The sequence below is a fragment of the Theropithecus gelada genome, chromosome 15, assembly GCF_003255815.1.
Source record: "Theropithecus gelada isolate Dixy chromosome 15, Tgel_1.0, whole genome shotgun sequence".
NCBI classification, from domain to species: domain Eukaryota; kingdom Metazoa; phylum Chordata; class Mammalia; order Primates; family Cercopithecidae; genus Theropithecus; species Theropithecus gelada.
This window is the reverse complement of record NC_037683.1, coordinates 40,813,289-40,833,962: the sequence shown is the minus strand read 5'-3', so window position 1 is coordinate 40,833,962 and position 20,674 is coordinate 40,813,289. Positions and strand designations below refer to the sequence as shown.

At 38.3% G+C, this 20,674-nt stretch overlaps 1 protein-coding gene across 3 annotated transcripts in view; it reads left to right on the top strand.

Moving 5' to 3' along the window:
• Positions 1-20,674, top strand: part of INVS (inversin) — a 190,414-nt gene that overhangs the window by 107,929 nt on the left and 61,811 nt on the right. For all 3 annotated transcript variants that reach the window (XM_025358986.1, XM_025358988.1, XM_025358987.1), the window contains 4 exons: positions 2,585-2,758; positions 6,123-6,290; positions 16,951-17,131; positions 19,474-19,583. In XM_025358986.1, the coding sequence (XP_025214771.1) occupies positions 2,585-2,758; positions 6,123-6,290; positions 16,951-17,131; positions 19,474-19,583 (633 nt within the window). The remainder of the gene's footprint in view (positions 1-2,584; positions 2,759-6,122; positions 6,291-16,950; positions 17,132-19,473; positions 19,584-20,674) is intronic.

Sequence of the window (20,674 nt, the reverse complement as noted above, 5' to 3'; positions counted from 1 at the left end):
TTTATTAGGCACCTATTCTGTGCCAGGAACTATGCTGGGCACAGGGATCAATAAAACATGGTCTCTGCCTTCATGGAGCTTACAGTTTGTGAGGGAGCTCACACAGAAGAGAAACAAACAAATATATATGTAATTACAAACTGAGAAAAGTACTGTGAAGGAAATGAATAGGTACTAGAATAAAGAATAACAAAGTAAATTCTATTTAGGGTCGTCAAGGGAAGCCTCTCTGAGAGGAAATATCCAGTAGAGTCCATTGGCTTTTCCACCTATTCTAAGTCTTCCCATCTAATATAGACAGTCTACAGATCCTCTTTCCTAGCCATAGTCTTTCTTATCTTCTCTTATCTCTGCCCCTGTGGTGGACTGAGTCAGTCCCATCTCTGCCCCTGTGGGCAAGCAGTTAGTTCTCAGTAGTCCTTGTGCACCTCACTGTCACTCTAGTAATCGTGCCTTACAACAGGGATGTCCAGTCTTTTGGCTTCCCTGGGCCACATTGGAAGAAGAATTGTCTTTGGCTACACATAAAATACACTAGCACTAACAATAACTGATGAGCAAAAAAAAAAAAATGCAAAAAATCTCATAATGTTTTTAGAAACTTTACGAATTTTTTTGGATCACATTCAAAGCCATCCTGGGCCGCATGCAACCCAGGTGCCACGGTTTGGACAAGCTTGCTGTAGAGCTGCACATTCTTCACAGTGGGTGGTCTGCTTGATTAAAAAATGTCTTCCAGGCCGGGCGCGGTGGCTCACGCCTGTAATCCCAGCACTTTGGGAGGCTGAGGCAGGCGGATCATGAGGTCAGGAGATGGAGACCATCCTGGCTAACACAGTGAAACCCCGCCTCTACTAAAAAATACAAAAAATTAGCCGAGCGTGGTAGCGGGCACCTGTAGTCCCAGCTACTCGGGAGGCTGAGGCAGGAGAATGGCGTGAACCTGGGAAGCAGAGCTTGCAGTGAGCCAAGAGCACACCACTGCACTCCAGCCTGGGCGACAGAGCGAGACTCCGTCTCAAAAAAAAAAAAAAAGTCTTCCTTACTAATATTGATAGTCCCTCATAGGAGAACATCAATGCATTATCATGCTAAAAGGGCCCACTTCTAACAAGGTTAAGGATGACAAATGGACAAATAATCCTGCCTGCCATTATCCTCTGAATAGGGAGAGATAAATAGGCACAAAGTAGGCCAAGAACTTGATCAAGCAATACTGTTTGATCCCACTGCCCTTGAAATATCTGAGGTACCAAGCACATAGAAACCTTCAACTGGAAGTAAAAATGAGGAACTAGACCTGAGAAAAGAGCCCAGAAGAACAATTTTTAGAGTCTTACTTTGTTCAAAGCTCCCATGTTACACAAACTTACTATGTAATGGTTGGCCTGGCTCATTAACACTCTTGCTATGGCCCTTGTAGCTAAGCTTCTTTCTTTTCTTTCTTTCTTTCTTTTTTTTTGAGACAGAGTCCCGCTCTGTCACCCAGGCTGGAGTACAGTGGTGCGATCTCGGCTCACTGCAACCTCCGCCTCCTGGGTTCAAGCAATTCTCTGCCTCAGCCTCCCGAGTAGCTCGGATTACAGGGGCCTGCCACCACGCCTGGCTAATTTTTATATTTTTAGTAGAGACAGGGTTTCACCATGTTGACCAGGCTGGTCTTGAACTCCTGACCTCATGATCCACTCACCTCAGCCTCCCAAAGTGCTGGGATCACAGGTGTGAGCCACCGCACCTGGCCTGCTTCTTTCTTGAGGTGGGTTGATTCTACCAGATTGGAGGATTTAACTGACATGGAGAGTACTGCCTGCAAGTGGATGGGCCTGCCATGACTTCTGAGTTGGCATTTAGGTGACCATATGAGTCTGGTATCCAAACTTTGAATAAGCTGCTTCTACCTTAGTTGTACCCATAAATAGCTCTCTTTAAGAAAATTAATCATCCTTCCCTTATTAACCAGAGGGCCCTGAACAAAACATTTAACTTCTTTGAATCTCAGTTTCCTCACCTGTAAATTGGGATTTAACATCTCTGCTTATTTCACATTATTATACTTTGAGTATAAATAATAGGTAGTATGTTGGTCAAAATGTGCTGAAACTAATACACCTACACATTGCTGCTGTTAGATAGCAATTTGGAAAATACACCAAACACTAAAATGTGCAAACGTCTTTGACCCAACAATTTGGTTCCTGATAATTTATTCTTGTGAAACGATTAAGAAAAAAAATATGAAAAAAGATGTACATTGAAGCATTTTCTACAAAATAAAATATTAAAATATTCTAGATGTTAACAATAATAGATTGGTTAAATAAAACATGTTGCTTTTATTTGCAATAAAATATTGACCAGCCACTATGTGAATTATATTCATGAAAAAAGTTCTTGGAAGGAAACATGAAAAAAATAAAACAATTGATATCTGAGTATAGTGGAATTACAAACATTTTTCTTTATCAATTTCTCTGAATGTTATTACTGTAGAAGAATAATTAGCATACTTAAAACATTTTAAAATTTAAAAAAAATTTGACCCCATAGTACATTTTTTTCTTATCATATATTGTTTTTTATTTAGGGAAATTATCGTTTCGTGAAACTCTTACTTACACGCAGAGCAAACTGGATGCAAAAGGATCTGGAAGAGATGACTCCTTTGCACTTGACTACCCGGCACAGGAGCCCTAAGTGTTTGGCACTTCTGCTGAAGTTTATGGCACCAGGAGAAGTGGATACACAGGATAAAAACAAGGTAATGGATACTCAAAATCGAACACTAATAAGACCAGAAAGCAAATGCTTCCTTTTATGATGTGAATTTCAAGGAAGAAGGCCTAAATTACCACATATATACATGGTAGAACAATTCCAAATCAGGGAAGTGTTTCACTTCAATTCTGTCGTTTAATCCTCTCAGCAACCATGTGTGTTAGGTAGTATCATCTCCTTTTTACAAATGGAAAAACTGAAGCTCAGGAAGATTAAAATTTTGCCTAAGATGCAAGTGGCAGAACTAGACTTCAGATCTAGTCCTGTCAGCCGGGCATGTTGGCTCATGCCTGTAATCACAGCATTTTGGGAGGCCAAGGCAAGTGGATCACCTGAGTTCAGGAGTTCAAGACTGGCCTGGCCAACATAGTGAAACCTTGTCCCTACTAAAACTACAAAAATTAGCCGGGCATGGTGGTGTGCACTTGTAATCCTAGCTACTCAGGAAGCTGAGGAATGAGAATCACTTGAACCTGGGAGGCAGAGGTTGCAGTGAGCCCAGATAGCGCCACTGAATTCCAGCCTGGGTGACAGAGTGAGACTCTGTCTCAAAAAAAAAAAAAAAAGTCTAGTCCTGCCTTAACTCCAAAACCCAACATTTGACAGGGAGTCATAATAGTTACTATAAGTGGTTAGACTCATGATGGCCAAATGCCCATGGCAATGTCCTAAGTGCATAATGGTTTAGTGGCCTACACTTTGGTATCAGACTTCCTGGGTTTCAACACAGAATCCACTACTTAACTTGTTCTGTATCCTTGGGCAAATTGCTTAACTCCTCTGTGCCCCAGTTTTTATATGTATGGAAAAAGGATAATAGGATTACTGTTAGGTTCAGCATAGTATTGAATTTCAGTAAACAGAATCAGAACAAGTATAACATAGGAAAAGAAAGGAATTACATGTTGTTTATTGAAGATGTGGTTATAGGCAGTTAGTGAATGCTATTATACTTGTGGCTTTTTAAAAATCTGCAGTTGTTAGTAAGCAAAAGTAATAGGTTAAATAGTGACTGTTCATATTAAATGCCTATAGGTACATCTTGAAGGAATACCAGGTATATCAGTTTCTAAAGTTTTTAATGTGACAGGTGGGCTTGGTTCCTGCTCATTAAATTATCTAATTGTAGATTGAATTGCTGACAATGCTACTCATGAGGGCTGATAAAAATTTGAACAGTTCTTACATTTTTTCTTAATAATTCTTCTAATAGGGAAGCCAGTCGTATAGAAGTATGTTGATGAGAACAGCAGAAGAGATTTTAAAGCAACTTCAACAAGTTCAAGATGATCATTTTTAACTTTTATCTGAAATAAAGTGTGAACATTGTCAAAATCAAAATGGAGTTCTTTCTGTTTAAAACAACAACAACAAAACCTGACAGAGCCAGGGAAGGCCATAAAGAGAGGATTCTCGTGCTTGTCTGATTTAAAAAAAAAAAAAAAAATCACAAACTGTGCAAAAACCACAGCCTTGCACAAAGGCCATCATAACCTTACACAAAAATTACTTCTTCAAAGACATTTGCCCAGCAACTGCCCTTCCAACCTTGCACAGGCATTATCTTTGTTATTGATCTTTGTAGCCAAGGATCATCATTTGAAAACAATTATGTAATCCTCCTCATTTTTCTTTTAAAAACTTTTGTCTTTCTTTACTTGAGTACACAGTTTAACAACGTCCTACTACCAGATACCAAATAAACATGATTTTCTTTCTTTGTTTTTCTTTTTCTATCACCCAGGCTGGCATGTAGTGGTATGATCTCGGCTTACTGAAACCTCCACCTCCCGGGTTCAAGCAATTCTCATGCTTCAGCCTCCTGAGTAGCTGGGATTACAGGCATGCACCACCACACCCAACTAATTTTTGTATTTTTAGTAGAGAAGGGGTTTCACCATGTTGACCTGGCTGGTCTCGAACTCCTGACCTCAAGTGATCCACCTGCCTCGATCTCCCAAAGTGCTGAGATTACAGGCATGAGCCACTGCACCTGGCCAAACATTATTTTCTTTTAGAGAGACATTGTAATTTAGGTTGACAAAAGCAAGTACTGCTGTATTTTCAAAATGTATCTTTTTAGCAATAACTAGGTCTAATAATTTATCCTCTAAAATTGTAGTTAAATTAAAATGTATCTTCTGATATATGGAATGGGTTCCAGATGCATATGCATGGATTTTTTATAGATATTAAAATTCAAAACATCCTATCAAGTTCTTAAGGTCCTTGGTGATAACCAGATGTGCATTATCAAGATCATCACTTACTTTGTTGATGATTATTTCTAAATGACTGGGCCGCTTTCTCTTTCTCTGTGTTATCAGTACCAGATGAACTAAATAACTGTCATGACTAAGAGGTCAGATTCTGGAGTCAGACTGCCAGGGTTAAAATCTCAGTTCAGCCACTTACTTCCTTTATGTCCCTGAGCAGATTACTTAGGTTCCATGTGCTGTTTCCTCATCAATCACATGCAAATTTAAAAACATACTTGTCTCCCAGGAATAGTAAGATGACTGCATGCAATTAAATAGACAATAGTCTCCCTTGTTCAAAGGAAATATATTCCAACACCCCCAATGGATACTTGAAACTGCAGATAGTGTCAAACCCAATTCCCGTCAATAGGAACACATTTCTGTTCATGTCTTCCACCCACAAATTTAGTACTTTTTCCATCTTAACTAAGCACTTATCAGGCACTATGGCCATAATTTTTGCAGTTTGGTATGCAACAGCAAAATCATGAATTTCTTCTTCCTTCTTTACAGTTTCACAGATAGATTTGTTCTTACCACAGAGCTTAGCAAACTCAACAAATTTTTCTTATTGAGAGCTTTAACCTTTTCACTTAAAGGAAACACTTTATAGCTGCTCTTTGGCATATCTGAATCACCAGTATCAATAATTGTGAGCTTTGGGGCCATTGAGTAAAAGAAGGGTGACTTGAACACAAGCACTGTGAATCTATATCGTGACAATGAATGGGATATCTGAGTTGGCTGCTAGGTGACTAACTGGCAGGGAATGTCTACAGTGGGGATGTGCTGAACAAGGAAAGATTTGTGTCCCAGGTAGGATGGGATGGGATAAAGCACTCTTTCATCATGTTATTTAGAATGGCACACAATTTAAAACTTATAAATTGTTTATTTCTGGAATATTCTATTTAATATTTTTAGACTTTGGTTGAACACAGAGACCTGAAATCATGAAAAGTGAAACCAAAGATACAGGGGAACTACTGTATAAAACTCTTGTAACAGTGCCTGTCCCATAGTAAAAGCTTGGGGAAAGTTAGTTGTTGTTACTGTTGTTATTCTGAGAACCTCTCGATTTTGCAGCAAACAGCTCTGCATTGGAGTGCCTACTACAATAACCCTGAGCACGTGAAACTGCTCATCAAGCATGATTCTAACATTGGGATTCCTGATGTTGAAGGCAAGATCCCACTTCACTGGGCAGCCAACCATAAAGATCCAAGTGCTGTTCACACAGTGAGATGCATTCTGGTGAGTTGAATGGTACTGCTAGACCTGAATGGCCTTTTTAAGAAAAATTTTTATTATGAATTATTCAATATATACAAAAGCATGTATTTGACATACAAGTAAATTATTAAGCAAAAGAATACAACAGACATATGGACCCATCCCCCAAGAAGTAGAACATTTCAGTACCACTATTTAAGACCACATAGAGGTTTCCTATGTCCCAGTTTTTAAATGCATTCATTCCCCCTATGCCATGCTCATTCCTGTACCCCAGCAACTACTTCCCTGAATTTATAGTTATTTCCTTACTTTGTTTCATACTGTTTTTATTAAATGGTGAATAGACATAAGTATCAGCAAAATACATGTAAAATATAAATAATAATGAAACAACAAATACTTATGTACTCACTATCAAGTTTAAGAAAAAGTATATTACCAGGCTGGGCGTGGTGGCTCACGCCTATAATCCCAGCACTTTGGGAGGCTGAGGCGGGTGGATCACAAGGTCAGGAGATTGAGACCATGCTGGCTAACACGGTGAAACTCCGTCTCTACTAAAAATACAAAAAATTAGCCAGGCGTGGTGGTGGGCGCCTATAGTCCCAGCTACTTGGGAGGCTGAGGCAGGAGAATGGTGTGAACCCGGGAGGTGGAGCTTGCAGTGAGCCGAGATCGTACCACTGCACTCCAGCCTGGGCGACAGAGCAAGACTCCGTCTCAAAAAAAGAAAAAAAAGAAAAAGAAAAAGTATATTACCATTACCTTTTAGGTCCTCTGAGTGGAGTACCTCTCAGTCTCATTCTACTCTCTCCTTTCACAGAGGCAACAACTGTCTTCAGTCTTGTGTTTATCATTCCCCTGATTTCCATTACCACATTTATTTGTATCCTTAAACAATATATTGCTCAGTTTTTAACGTTTTTGAATTTGATATACAAGGAATTATATTGCATATTTTTGTTTTTGTTTTGTTTTGTTTTTTGCAATACCCTTTTCTCGCTCAACCTTATGCTGGTGAATTTTTTTTTTTTTTTTGAGACGGAGTCTTGCTCTGTCACCCAGGCTGGAGTACAGTGGCATGATCTTGGCTCACTGCAGCCTCCGTCTCCCAGGTTTAATCAATTCTCCTGCCTCAACATCCTAGGTAGCTGGGACTGCAGGCGTGTGCCACCATGCCTGGCTCATTTCTGTATTTTTAGTAGAGATGGGGTTTCACCATGTTGGCAAGGATGGTCTCGACCTCCTGACCTCGTGATCCACCTGCCTCAGCCTCCCAAAGTGTTGGGATTACAGGCGTGAGCCACCGTGCCTGACCACTGATGATTTTATCTATGTTGCTGCATGTAAAAGTGATATTTTAATTTTTACTGCTATATAGGATTCCATCTTATGAATAAGCCACACAATATTCGTTCTGTTATTGACAGATACTTTGTTTCCAGTTTTTTGTTATTTACAAACAGTGCTGCATTGACATTTTTGAACATATCTAGGATATATATTTAACTGGTTGTTATAGGTGTATAGGAATGCAGTTGATATTTTTGATCACTGATTATGTATCTAACTAATTCGCTAAACTCCTTATTTATTTTGAATATTTATCAGTTGATTCTTTGAGATTTTCTACTCCCTCTGTCTCAGCTTCTAAGTTACATGTTTTTGTAGTCCAATAGTTAGTCATATTTGTTTTTAACACACAAACTATACTTTAAAGTATTTTTTAATCGTTTTTTACAACCTCTGATGCTAAAAGTATTATTATTTTGTATATGCAATACTTAGCTCTGCATTTTTTTGTATCTGAAATTTTCCTTCTAAAGCTATTATTTTACATCCTGAAATATAGTTCTTAGATTCTTATTTAAAATTATTCTATAAGTTCTGGGATACAGGTACAAAACGTTCAGGTTGGTTACATAGGTATACATATACCATGGTGGTTCGCTGCACCCATCAACCTGTCATCTACATTAGATATTTCTCCTAATGCTATCCCTCCCCTTGTCCCCCACCCCCCAACAGGCCCCAGTGTGTGATGTTCCCCTCCCTGTGTCCATGTGTTCTCATTGTTCAACTCCCACTTATGAGTGAGAACATGCAGTGTTTGGTTTTCTGTTCTTGTGTTAGTTTGCTGAGAATGATGGTTTCCAGCTTCATCCATGAGTTCTGCAAAGAACATGAACTCCTTCTTTTTTATGCCTGCATAGTATTCCATGGTATATATGTGCCACATTTTCTTTATCCAGTCTATCATTGATGGGCATTTGGGTTGGTTCCATGACTTCGTTATTGTAAATAATACTGCAATAGACATATGTGTGTATGTGTCTTTATAGTAGAATGATTTATAATCCTTTGGGTATATACCCAGTAATAGGATTCCTGGGTCAAATGGTATTTCTCGTTCTAGATCCTTGAGGAATCACCACACTGTCTTCCACAATGGTTGAACTAATTTACACTCCACCAACAGAATGAAAGCATTCCTATTTCTCCACATCCTCTCCAGCATCTGTTGTTTCCTGACTTTTTAATGATTGCCATTCTAACTGGCATAAGATGGTATCTCATTGTGGTTTTGATTTGCATTTCTCTAATGACCGGTGATGATGAGCTTTTGTTCATATGTTTATTGGCTGCATAAATGTCTTCTTTTGAGAAATACCTGTTCATATCCTTTGCCCACTTTTTGATGGAGTTGTTTTTTCTCTTGTAAATTTGTTTAAGTACCTTGTACATTCTGGATGTTAGTCCTTTATCAGATGGATAGATTGCAAAAAATATTCTCCCATTCTGTAGGTTGCCTGTTCTGTCTGTAGGTCCTGTAGGTCCCATTCTGTCTGTCTGTAGGTCCCTGTAGGTCCCATGTCTATAGGGACCTGTAAGTCCCATTCTGTAGGTTGCCTCTTCTATCACTCTGATGATAGTTTCTTTTGCTGTGCAGAAGCTCTTTAGTTGAATTAGATCCCATTTGCCAATTTTGGCTTTTGTTACCATTGCTTTTGGTGTTTTAGTCATGAAGTCTTTGCCCATGCCTATGTCCTGAATGGTATTGCCTAGGTTTTCTTCTAGTGTTTTTATGGTTTTAGGTCTTATGTTTAAGTTTTTAATCCATCTTGAGTTAATTTTTGTATAAGATATAAGGAAGGGGTCCAGTTTCAGTTTTCCAAACTCCATTTATGAAATAGGGAATCCTTTCCCCATTGCTTGTTTTTGTCAAGTTTGTCAAAGATCAAATGGTTGTAGATGTGTGGCATTATTTCTGAGGACTCTGTTCTGTTCCATTGGTCTATATATCTGTTTTGGTACAAGTACCATGCTGTTTTGGTTACTGTAGCCTTGTATTATAGTTTGAAGTAAGGTAGCATGATGCCTCCACCTTTGTTCTTTTTGCTTAGGATTGTCTTGGCTATACGGTCTCTTTTTTGGTTACATACAAAATTTAAAATAGTTTTTTTCTAATTCTGTGAAGAAAGTCAATGGTAGCTTGATGGAAATAGCATTGAATCTATATATTACTTTGGGCCGTATGGCCATTTTCACAATATTGATTCTTCCTGTCCATGAGCGTGGAATGTTTTTCCATTTGTTTGTGTCCTCTCTTATTTCTTTGAGCGGTGGTTTGTAGTTCTCCTTTAGGGAACTACAACGTGAAGAAGTCCTTTACATTCCTTGTAAGTTGTATTCCTAGATATTTTATTTCTCTTTGTGGCAATTGTGAATGGGAGTTCACTCATGATTTGCTCTCTGTCTGTTATTGGTGTATAGGAATGCTTGTGATTTTTGCACATTGATTTTGTATCCTGAGACTTTACTCAAGCTGCTTATCAGCTTAAGGAGTTTCTGGGCTGAGATGATGGGGTTATTTAAATACACAATCATGTCATCTACAAACAGAGACAATTTGACTTTCTCTCTTCCTATTCGAATAACCTTTATTTCTCTTACCTGATTGCCCTGGCCAGAACTTTCAATACTATATTGAACAGGAGTGGTGAGAAAGGGTATCCTTGTCATGTGCCAGTTTTAAAAGGGAATGCTTCCAGCTTTTGCCCATTCATTATGATATTGGCTGTGGATTTGTCATAAATAGCTCTTATTATTTTTAGATATGTTCCTTCAATACCTATTTTATTGAGTGGTTTTAGCATGAAGGGGTGTTGAATGTTATCGAAGGCCTTTTCTGCATCTATTGAGATAATCATGTGGTTTTTGTCATGGGTTCTGTTTATGTGATGGATTACATTTATTGATTTGCATATGTTGAACCAGCCTTGCATGCCAGGGATGAAGCCAACTTGATCGTGGTAGATAAGCTTTTTGATATGCTGCTAGTTTCGGTTTACCAGTATTTTATTGAGGATTTTTGCATTGATGTTCACCAGGGATATTGGCCTGAAATTTCCTTTTTTTCTTGTGTCTCTGCCGGTTTTGGTTTCAGGATGATGCTGTCTTCATAAAATGAGTTAGGGAGGAGTCCCTCTTTTTCTATTGATTGGAATAGTTTCAGAAGGAATGGTACCAGCTCCTCTTTGTACCTCTGGTAAAATTCAGCTGTGAATCTGTCTGGTCCTGGACTTTTATTGGTTGGTAGGCTATTAATTACTGCCTCAATTTCAGAACCTGTTATTGGTCTATTCAGGGATTCAACTTCTTCCTGGTTTAGTCTTGGGAGAGTGTATGTGTCCAGGAATTTATCCATTTCTTCAAGATTTTCCAGTTTATTTGCATGGAAGTGTTTATAGTATTCTCTGATGGTAGTTTGTATTTCTGTGGGGTCAGTGGTGATATCCCCTATACCATTTTTTATTGTGTCTATTTAATTCTCTCTTTTCTTCTTTATTAGTGGTCTATTTTGTTAGTCTTTTCAAAAAACCAGCTCCTGAATTCATTGATTTTTTGAAGGGTTTTTCGTGTTTCTATCTCCTTCAGTGCTGCGCTGATCTTAGTTATCTCTTGTCTTTTGTTACATTTTGAATGTGTTTGCTCTTGTTTCTCTAGTTCTTTTAATTGTGATGTTAGGGTGTCAATTTTAGATCTTACCCATTTTGTCCTGTGGGCATTTCGTGCTGTAAATTTCCCTCTAACCACTTCTTTAGCTGTGTCCTACAGATTCTGGTACCTTGTGTCTTTTTTCTCATTGGTTTCAAAGAACTTATTTATTTCTGCTTTAATTTCATTATTTGCTCAGTAGTCATTCAGGAGCAGGTTGTTCAGTTTCCATGTAGTCGTGTGGTTTTGAGTGAGTTTCTTAATCCTGAGTTCTAATTTGATTGCACTGTGGTCTAAGAGACTATTTGTTATGATTTCCATTATTTTACGTTTGCTCAGGAGGTTTTACTTCCAATTATGTGGTCAATTTTAGAAAAAGTGTGATGTGGTGCTGAGAAGAATGTATATTCTGTTGATTTGGGGTGGAGAGTTCTGTAGATGTTTATTAGGTCCACTTGATCCATAGCGGAGTTCAAGTGCTGAATATCCTTATTAATTTTCTGTTGTGTTGATCTGTCTAATATTGTCAGTGGAGTGTTAAAGTGTCCCACTATTATTGTGTGGGAGTGTAAGTCTTTTTGTAGGTCTCGAAGAACTTACTTTATGAATCTGGGTGCTCCTATATTGGATGCATATAAATTTAGGATAGCTAGCTCTTCTTGTTATATTGGTCCCTTTACCTTTATGGAATTCCCTTCTTTGTCTTTTTGATCTTTGTTGGTTGAAAGTCTGTTTTATCAGAGATTAGGATTGCAACCCCTGCTTTTTTTTTTTTCTTTCCATTTGCTTGGTAAGTCTTCCTTCATCCCTTTATTTTAAGCCTATGTGTGTCTTTGCACACACGTGTGTCTTTGCACATGAGATGGGTCTCCTGAATGCAGCACACCAGTGGGTCTTGACTTTTTATCCAGTTTGCCAGCCTTTGTCTTTTAATTGGAGCATTTAGCCCATTTACATTTATGGTTAATATTGTTATGTATGAATTTGATCCTGTCATCATGATGCTAGCTGCTTATTTTGTATATTAGTTGATAGTTTCTTCATAATATTGTTGGTCTTTATATTTTGGTATCTCTTTGCAGTGGCTGGTACCAGGTTTTCCTTCCCATATTTAGTGCTTCCTTCAGGAGCTCTTGTGAGGCAGGCCTGGTGGTGACAAAAATCCCTCAGCATGTGCTTATCTGTATAGGATTTTATTTCTCCTGCACTTATGAAACTTAGTTTGGCTGGATATGAAATTCTGAGTTGAAAATTCTTTTCTTTGAGAATGTTGAATATTGACCCCCCACTCTCTTCTGGCTTGTAGGGTTTCTGCAGAGAGATCCGCTGTTAGTCTGATGGGTTTCCCTTTCAAGGTAACCTGATCTTTCTTTCTGGCTGCGCTTAACATTTTTTTCTTCATTTGAACCTTGGTGAATCTGATGATTATGTATCTTGGGGTTGCTCTTCTTGAGGAGTATCTTAGTGGTGTTCTCTGTGTTTCCTGAATTTGGATGTTGGCCTGTCTTGCTAGATTGGGGAAGTTCTCCTGTATAATATCCTCAATTGTGTTTTCCAACTTGGTTCCATTCTCCTCGTCACTTTCAGGTACACCAACGTAGGTTTGGTCTTTTCACATAGTCCCATATTTCTTGGAGGCTTTGTTCATTCCTTTTCATTCTTTTTTCTCTAACCTTGTCTTCATGCTTTATTTCATTAAGTTGATCTTCAATTTCTGATATCCTTTCCTCCACTTGATCGATTCGGCTATTGATACTTGTGTATGCTTCACGAAGTACTCGTGCTGTGTTTTTCAGTTCCATCAGGTCATTTATGTTCTTATACAAAACAGATATTCTAGTTAGCAGTTCCTATAATCTTTTATCAAGGTTCTTAGCTTGCTTGCATTGGGTTAGAACATGCTCCTTTAGCTTGGAGGAGTTTGTTATTACCCATCTTCTGAAGCCTGCTTCTGTCAATTCCTCAAACTCATTCTCTGTCCATTTTTGTTCCCTTGCTGGCAAGGACTTGTGATCTTTTGGAGGAGAAGAGGCATTCTGGTTTTTGGAATTTTCAGCATTTTTGCACAGGTTTTCCCTCATCTTCATGGATTTATCTACCTTTGATCTTTGATGCTGATGACCTTTGGATGGGATTTTTGTGTGGGTATGCTTTTTGTTGATGTTAATGTTATTGCTTTCTGTTTGTTAGTTTTCCTCTCTTCTAGAGGTCTGCTGGAGTTCACTGGAAGTCCACTCCAGACCCTGTTCGCATGGGTATCACCAGCAGAGGCTGCAGAACAGTAAAGATTGCTGCCTGTTCTTTCCTCTGGAAGCTTCGTCCCAGAGGGGCACCTGCTCGATTCCAGCCAGGGCTTTCCTCTCTGAGGTGTCTGCTGACCCCTGCTGGGAGGTGTCTCCCAGAGAGGAGGCACAGGGGTCAGGGACCCACTTGAGGAGGCAGTCTTTCCCTTAGCAGAGCTCGAGCACTCTGTTGGGAGATCTGCTGCTTTCTTCAGAGCAGGCAGGCAGGAACATTTAAGTCTGCTGAAGCTGTGCCCACAGCCACCCCTTCCCTGGTGCTCTGTCCCAGGGAGATGGGAGTTTTATCTCTAAGCCCCTAACTGGAACTGCTGCCTTTCTTTCAGAGATGCCCTGCCCAGAGAGGAAGAATCTAGAGAGCCAGTCTGGCTATAGTGGTTTGCCGTGCTGTGGTGGGCTTTGCCCAGTTCAAAATTCCTGGAGGCTTTGTTTACCCTGTGAGGGGAAAACAGCCTACTCAAGCCTCAGTAATGGTGACGCCCCTCCCCCCACCAAGCTCAGGCATCCCAGGTTGACTTCACACTGCTGTGCTGACAGTGAGAATTTCAAGCTAGTGGATCTTAGCTTTCTGGGCTCCGGGGAGGTGGGACCTGCTGAGCAAAACCACTTGGCTCCCTGGCTTCAGCCCCCTTTCCAGAGGAGTGAACAGTTTTATCTCCCTGGGGTTCCAGGTGCCACTGGGGTATGAAAAAGAACTCCTGAAGCTAGCTCAGTGTCTGCCCAAACGGCCACCCAGTTTGGTGCTTGAAACCCAGGGCCCTGGTGCTGTAGGCACCCTAGGGAATCTCCTAGTCTGCTGGTTCCAAACACCATGAAAAAAGTGTAGTATCTGGGCTGGATAGCACAGTCCTTTATGGCACTGTCCTTCACGGCTTCCCTTGACTAGGGGAGGGAGTTCCCTGATACTTTGCACTTCCCAGGTGAGGCAACGCCCTACCCTGCTTCTGCTCACCATCTGTGGGCTGCACCCACTGTCTAACCAGTCCCAATGAGATGAACTGGGCACCACAGTTAGAAATGCAGAAATCACCCGCCTTCTGCGTTGGCCTCACTGGGAGCTGCAGACCAGAGCTGTTCCTATTCAGCCATCTTGCTGAATTATCCTCTTGACTCTCTTTAGTATACATCTTTCGGTGGTCAACTGTCTCTGGTTTTGTTTGTTTGTTTGTTTTTAGTTTTTTGTTTTTTTGGGACAGAGCCTTGTGCTGTCGCAGGCTGGAGTGCAGTGGTGTGATCTCAGCTCACTGCAACCTCCACATCCTGGATTCAAGTGATTCTCCTGCCTCATCCTCCTGAGTAGCTGGGACTACAGGCGCACGCCACACTGCACAGATAATTTTTATATTTTTAGTAGAGACAGAGTTTCACCATGTTGGCCAGAATGGTTTCGAACTCTTGGCCTCAAGTGATCCACCTGCCTCAGCCTCCCAAAGTGCTGGGATTACAGGCGTGAGCCACAACCCCCAGCCAACTCTCTCTTTTTAATTGTTAAGAATGTATGCCTCTTGAAAAAAAAATGATTATCCTGTATACATAGGCCTGGGAATCTATTTTTCTCAGCTCTTTCAGCATAGTATTTTGCTACTTTCTGCCTTTTATTATTGCTCTTAAGGAGTCTGTTATTGGTATGTCATTTCTTTATGCATGATGTATCTTTTCTCTCAGGCTGCTTTTACATTTTACTCTTTGTTTGGCATTCTACAGTTTTACTACAGTGTGTCTAGGTGTGACCTTTTTAAAAAATCCTGTTTGGTGTACATTCTAATTATTGTATCTCAGTTCTGTCAAACATGTATAGCTGTTATCCTTAAATATCACCTCTTCTTCATTCTCTTTACTCTTGCCTTTAGGGTCTCCAATTATATATATTTTAAGGCATTTTATCTAATCCTCCATGTCTTTTAACTTCTCTTTTATATTCTCATCTCCTTGTCTCTTTCTGCTGCATTCTGGGTAATAACATCAGATCTCTCTTCCAGTTTTCTAAGTCTTCAAATAAGTCCAACCTGTTGTTTACCCTATCTATTGAACCTTTAATCTTAGTGATTAAATTTTTCACTTCTAAAAGTTCTATTTGGTTCCTTTTCAAATCTGCCTGGTAATTTTCATAATGCCTGCTACAGAGATCCAGTCGAAAAATTAATTAACGTTTTGAACTGTCCATTTACAGACATATCAAACTGAATCACTAATAAACACATGATTGAAAAATCTCAACCCCATTCATAAATGAACTGCAAGTTAAAATAGCAGTGAAATGTCTTTCATAACCATAAGGGAAAAATGCAGTAGGCTTGATAATACCAAATGATTAATTTGTGCCAGCATGTAGGGAAATAAAAGCTTTTACATATTGTCATGGCAGTGTTAATTGGTAAGACCATTTGGAGAGTGATGTGACAATTTGAAGGTATTTGAAGTTATCCTTCACCCCAGCAGTTCCCCTTCTAGGTATCTAGCCTGTGGAAAAATCTCACACATGTGCTACAAGTGACATGTAAAGGAAACATTAATTGCAGTATTATCTGTAGTAGTGAAAAAAAATGGGAATAGCCTAAATGTCCCTCAATAGGAAAATAGATAACTAAATCGTGGTTTATTCAAGCACCTCAATAACTAAACTAGTACCAACATAGATATCCAAAGTATAGTGTTGAAAGAAAGAATTTCCAAAGGATACAGGTCCATTGCCATAATGTGAATATTGAAAACACGCATACAAAATTTATGTATTGTTTATGGATACATACATATATACAAAAGTATAAAACATACATCTCTAGTTGAACCATAACAGAAACAAAAGCATATCAGGCAAAATGTTGACACCTTTTTAATCTAGATAATCAGTATGTAATGGTTATATTCTTTTCTGTACTTTTTATAATTAAATATGAAAATAATTTTTTAAAGATTTAGACTTTGTACTTTTTCCATGATTTATCACTTGTGCTGAGAGAGAATGTAGAGATCTTATTTCGAAAATTCCTCAGTTAATTCTTGTGCCAGGCTGGGCACAGTGACTCACACCATAATCCCAGCATTTTGGGAGGCTGAGGTAGGAGAATTGCTTGAGCCCAGGAATTAAAGACCAGCCTGAGCAACATGGCAAAACCCCATCTCTACAAAAATCACAAAAATTAGCCAGGTGTGGTGGGGTGTGCCTGTAGTCCCAGCTACTTGGGAAGCTGAGACAGGAAGATTGCTTGAGCCCAGGAGTTTGAGGGTGCAGTGAGCTGTGATCATGCCACTGTACTCCAACCTGGGTGACAGAATGAGACCCTGTCCCTAAAAAATAAAGAAAGAAAAAAATACTTACACCAAATGTAATTTATTGAGGATTCCATGTATGTCTGAAGTCTCTGGTTCCTTCAAATCAGGATGCTGCTCCAACAGAGTCTTTACTGAACTGGCAAGACTACGAGGGTCGAACTCCTCTTCACTTTGCAGTTGCTGATGGGAATGTGACCGTGGTTGATGTCTTGACCTCATATGAAAGCTGCAATATAACGTCTTATGATAACTTATTTCGAACCCCACTGCACTGGGCAGCTTTATTAGGTATGTGACTCAAAGGATCAACAGTAGATGAAACTGCATGAGTATAGGAATATTTCTATGCCTTCCCTTCCACTGTTCGCTCCCAACTCCTAGTTAATTATTTTGATTTCTAACTGATATGTTGCATTGTTTTATAAACTAAATTATAGTAATATAAATTTATTTTCTGTTAAATATTAGTTTTAATTTCAACATGTCTTAACTTTAAATTTTTGTTATAAAAGTAATTCATGTTTATTGACAACATGTAAATGTAACATAAACCTCTTTTCATATTCAGCGCCTATATTTTTGGGGAGGAGGGCTTTAATTTTATGTTTGTGCTAATACTATGATATTTGAGGCTTTTTCTTTATATTTTCCTGAAATGCCTTTTACTTAACCTTTTTGAAGATCACTTTTATAGATGAGAGAGTGTATATATGTGTATGTTTTATGTGTATATTGGATTTTTTTGTGTGTGGAGTCAATCTGAGAGTCTTTCTCTTTCAGTGAAGGAGTTTTACCCATTAGTAGTCATTGTTATAAGATAAATAATCAGGACTTTTTTTTCCTGCTATCCTGGTATTATTAGTGTTTTCAGTTTAACATTTTTTGTTTGTTTGTTTGTTTTGTTTTGTTTCCTGTTTACTTTCTACTCTTTGGTATATGGATTAGATTTGTTGTTGTTATTTGGTTTTGAATTGCCTAATGTTTTAGAAGGATTTAGGTTCTATTAGTGGTTACTTTTAAATTTATCAAAAACTTTTTAAAGCCTGAATCAGAGTCAAGAGCAAAAATGCGTCTATTGACTCCCACCTATTTAAGACAAAAAATTTAGCACAGATACTCATCACTCTTTTAGTACTTGTTAATAAAATCTGAGATTTTCCCCCTAATTATTATAATCTTGATCTTAATTTTTAAATTACACATTATCTTTTTTTAAAAAATGGTGTTTATGTGTGCACCCACTTTTATTGCCAGATTTATAATTATTAGTCAGATTTCATCTTACATCCCTTTTTCTTTTTCCTCTGGATTCTGGGCTTACTTGGCAAATTTGTCTCCACATAACTAAATTGACTTTTTGTTCTGTAAGTTTTGCTTTCTTTCTGCCTCCTATATAGATTGTATTTTGGGTTATATTTTTATTTCCTTTTCTTACCTATATTTCTTTTTATCTCATTTCATTTCCTTTTAACTTCCTTCCATTACTTTTTCATTTCACTCTGTTTTCTTCTTAGAATACCCTGTTTCTGTTTCGTAGAAGCCATCTCTTTTTGCACTAAGTCGAGGATACCAGTTTCCTGAAATTTTCCTCTGGATCCTTCTCTAGATCATTTTCAGAGGTATGCTGTTTATCTTTCTGACAGTGCTTCTTTTTCACTTTCCTGTAGTATGTTTTTATGTAGTCTTTACTGAATTTTTCCCTTTATTTCTCAAACAAAATGAAATGTGTTTAGAGTAACTATGTGGCACAGATTGTCTTTGATCCCACATTTATATTATGGAGAACTCCATCTTAGACCACTTCTGGAGAGCAGATAGATGAGCACAACTTCCACTCAAATTACTTTTTTCTGCCTGGCTTTTAAGCAGTATATCCTTGCTCTGCTAATGGGGCATCTTCTTCATTCTCCAATATCTGAAAGCAATAGAGTATATAAAATTTCAGGTTTCCTATATATACTACTACCAGGTTTGTTCATTTTTTAGTATTTTCTACAGCTCTTCACTTGTGGAGATCACATCCACTAGAATGCACTATATTGTCTTCATTGCTGCCTCATCATGCCTGCCCACTTGTTTTCTGAGATTTGAAATCACTGCCTAGATGTTATAAAATATAAATATAATAAAAGATTGTGGGAAGGAGAATATAGGGATGGGAGGCCTCAGAGATAGAAGAGGTTGTATTATAGTTTGTCCACCTGAATAGAAGACAACAGCTATGCAGTTCTGTTTGGTTGGGCAATGGAACCTTGAGAGTAGGAGCAGTGAAGGCTAAGAGGGCTTGGTTCTAAAGCAACTTCCCCTCCTTTGCTTTAGGCAGCTTTATAAAGTGAAGGGAATGCGATGAGGTGATGCCTAATATAGTTTTTTCTCAGTCTGACAAGTATACTTAATTCATTCCTACCTGATTGAAGCATTAAGTTTTTAGTAAGTTTTCATTCTGTTCTACCTCATATTAATATGTTAGTGAGAAATTAGAAAAGGCTGCATTGGGGGCTGCTGTTCAGAAACCACTGTGAATGCTGTATTGTGTGTCAGTGAATTTTCTTACCTTTTTCATTTAAGTAGATTATAAATTAATTAACGTCCTTTATAAGTGATAATTACCTTTTTGTGTCTTTTCTCAGGCCATGCACAGATTGTCCATCTCCTTTTAGAAAGAAATAAGTCTGGAACTATCCCATCTGACAGCCAAGGAGCCACACCTTTGCACTATGCTGCTCAGAGTAACTTTGCTGTGAGTAAAACAAGACAATGCTCTTTTTTTCTTAGTGAAAATTTTTATTTTTATATAATCATAGATTCATATGTAGTTGTAGGAAATAATACAACAAGATTTCATGTACCCTTCACCTAGTTCACTCTTTTTTTTTTTCTTTATTTTTCCAATAAGCTTTTTGCACTCCTACACCTAATTCACTCTAACGGTAACATCCAATACAATATCATAAACAGGAAATTGACACTGATACAATCCACTGATCTTATTCAGCTTTTCCCAGATTTACTTAGACTCATTTGTCTGTTTTTATGTATCAATTACCTTCTAACAATGGTTCATGCTGTTCACTCTGATGCAAGTGATAGTCTAAGGTTTTTTTTGTTTTTTGTTTTTGTTAGTCACATCTGAAGTTTTATACAGTTTTTATTTTAATGTTAAGCGTAACATTTTACTTTACAGTAAGAGTACTTCATCTTTGTATTACTTTTATAGCACTAAGAACATCTTAGTGTTCAACCATGTGTAATTGTCCTTAAAGCAGTGTGGCAAGGCTTTGGAACTAGAACAATCTCAGCTAGAATCCTGTCTGTGCAGTTTGCTAAACTGCATTATTACCTTACACAAGTTTCTTAATCTTAGTTTCTTCATACGTAAGATGAGGATAATTATACCTTTTCTTTCAGGATTGTTGTAAAGATTAGAGAAAATTTATGACAAGTGCCTGCTGTATACCTTGGCATAGAGCACGTACTCAAGAAATAGAATGTACTCTCATTACTACTAGTGTTGATAATTATATATATTATACATCTGAGAATGCAAAAATGAATTATTTCCAAAAATACTGAATATTATTCATAGTTCTTCCCCTCCCCTTTCTCATCCATTATGTCCCCAGTCCACCCCGCAACATGATAGTGTCTAGGCTACTTCAGCTTCCTGAGTATGAATGGCCATCAAGAACCAGATTCATCCAAGAATGCACACGTTAAAACAGATTTTGCTGCCTTCTACATGGATATGCATAGTGAAACCCTTAGTTTCATTAAATTATAATAATACTATCAGGTCAGGCATGGTAGCTCACGCCTGTAATCCCAGCACTT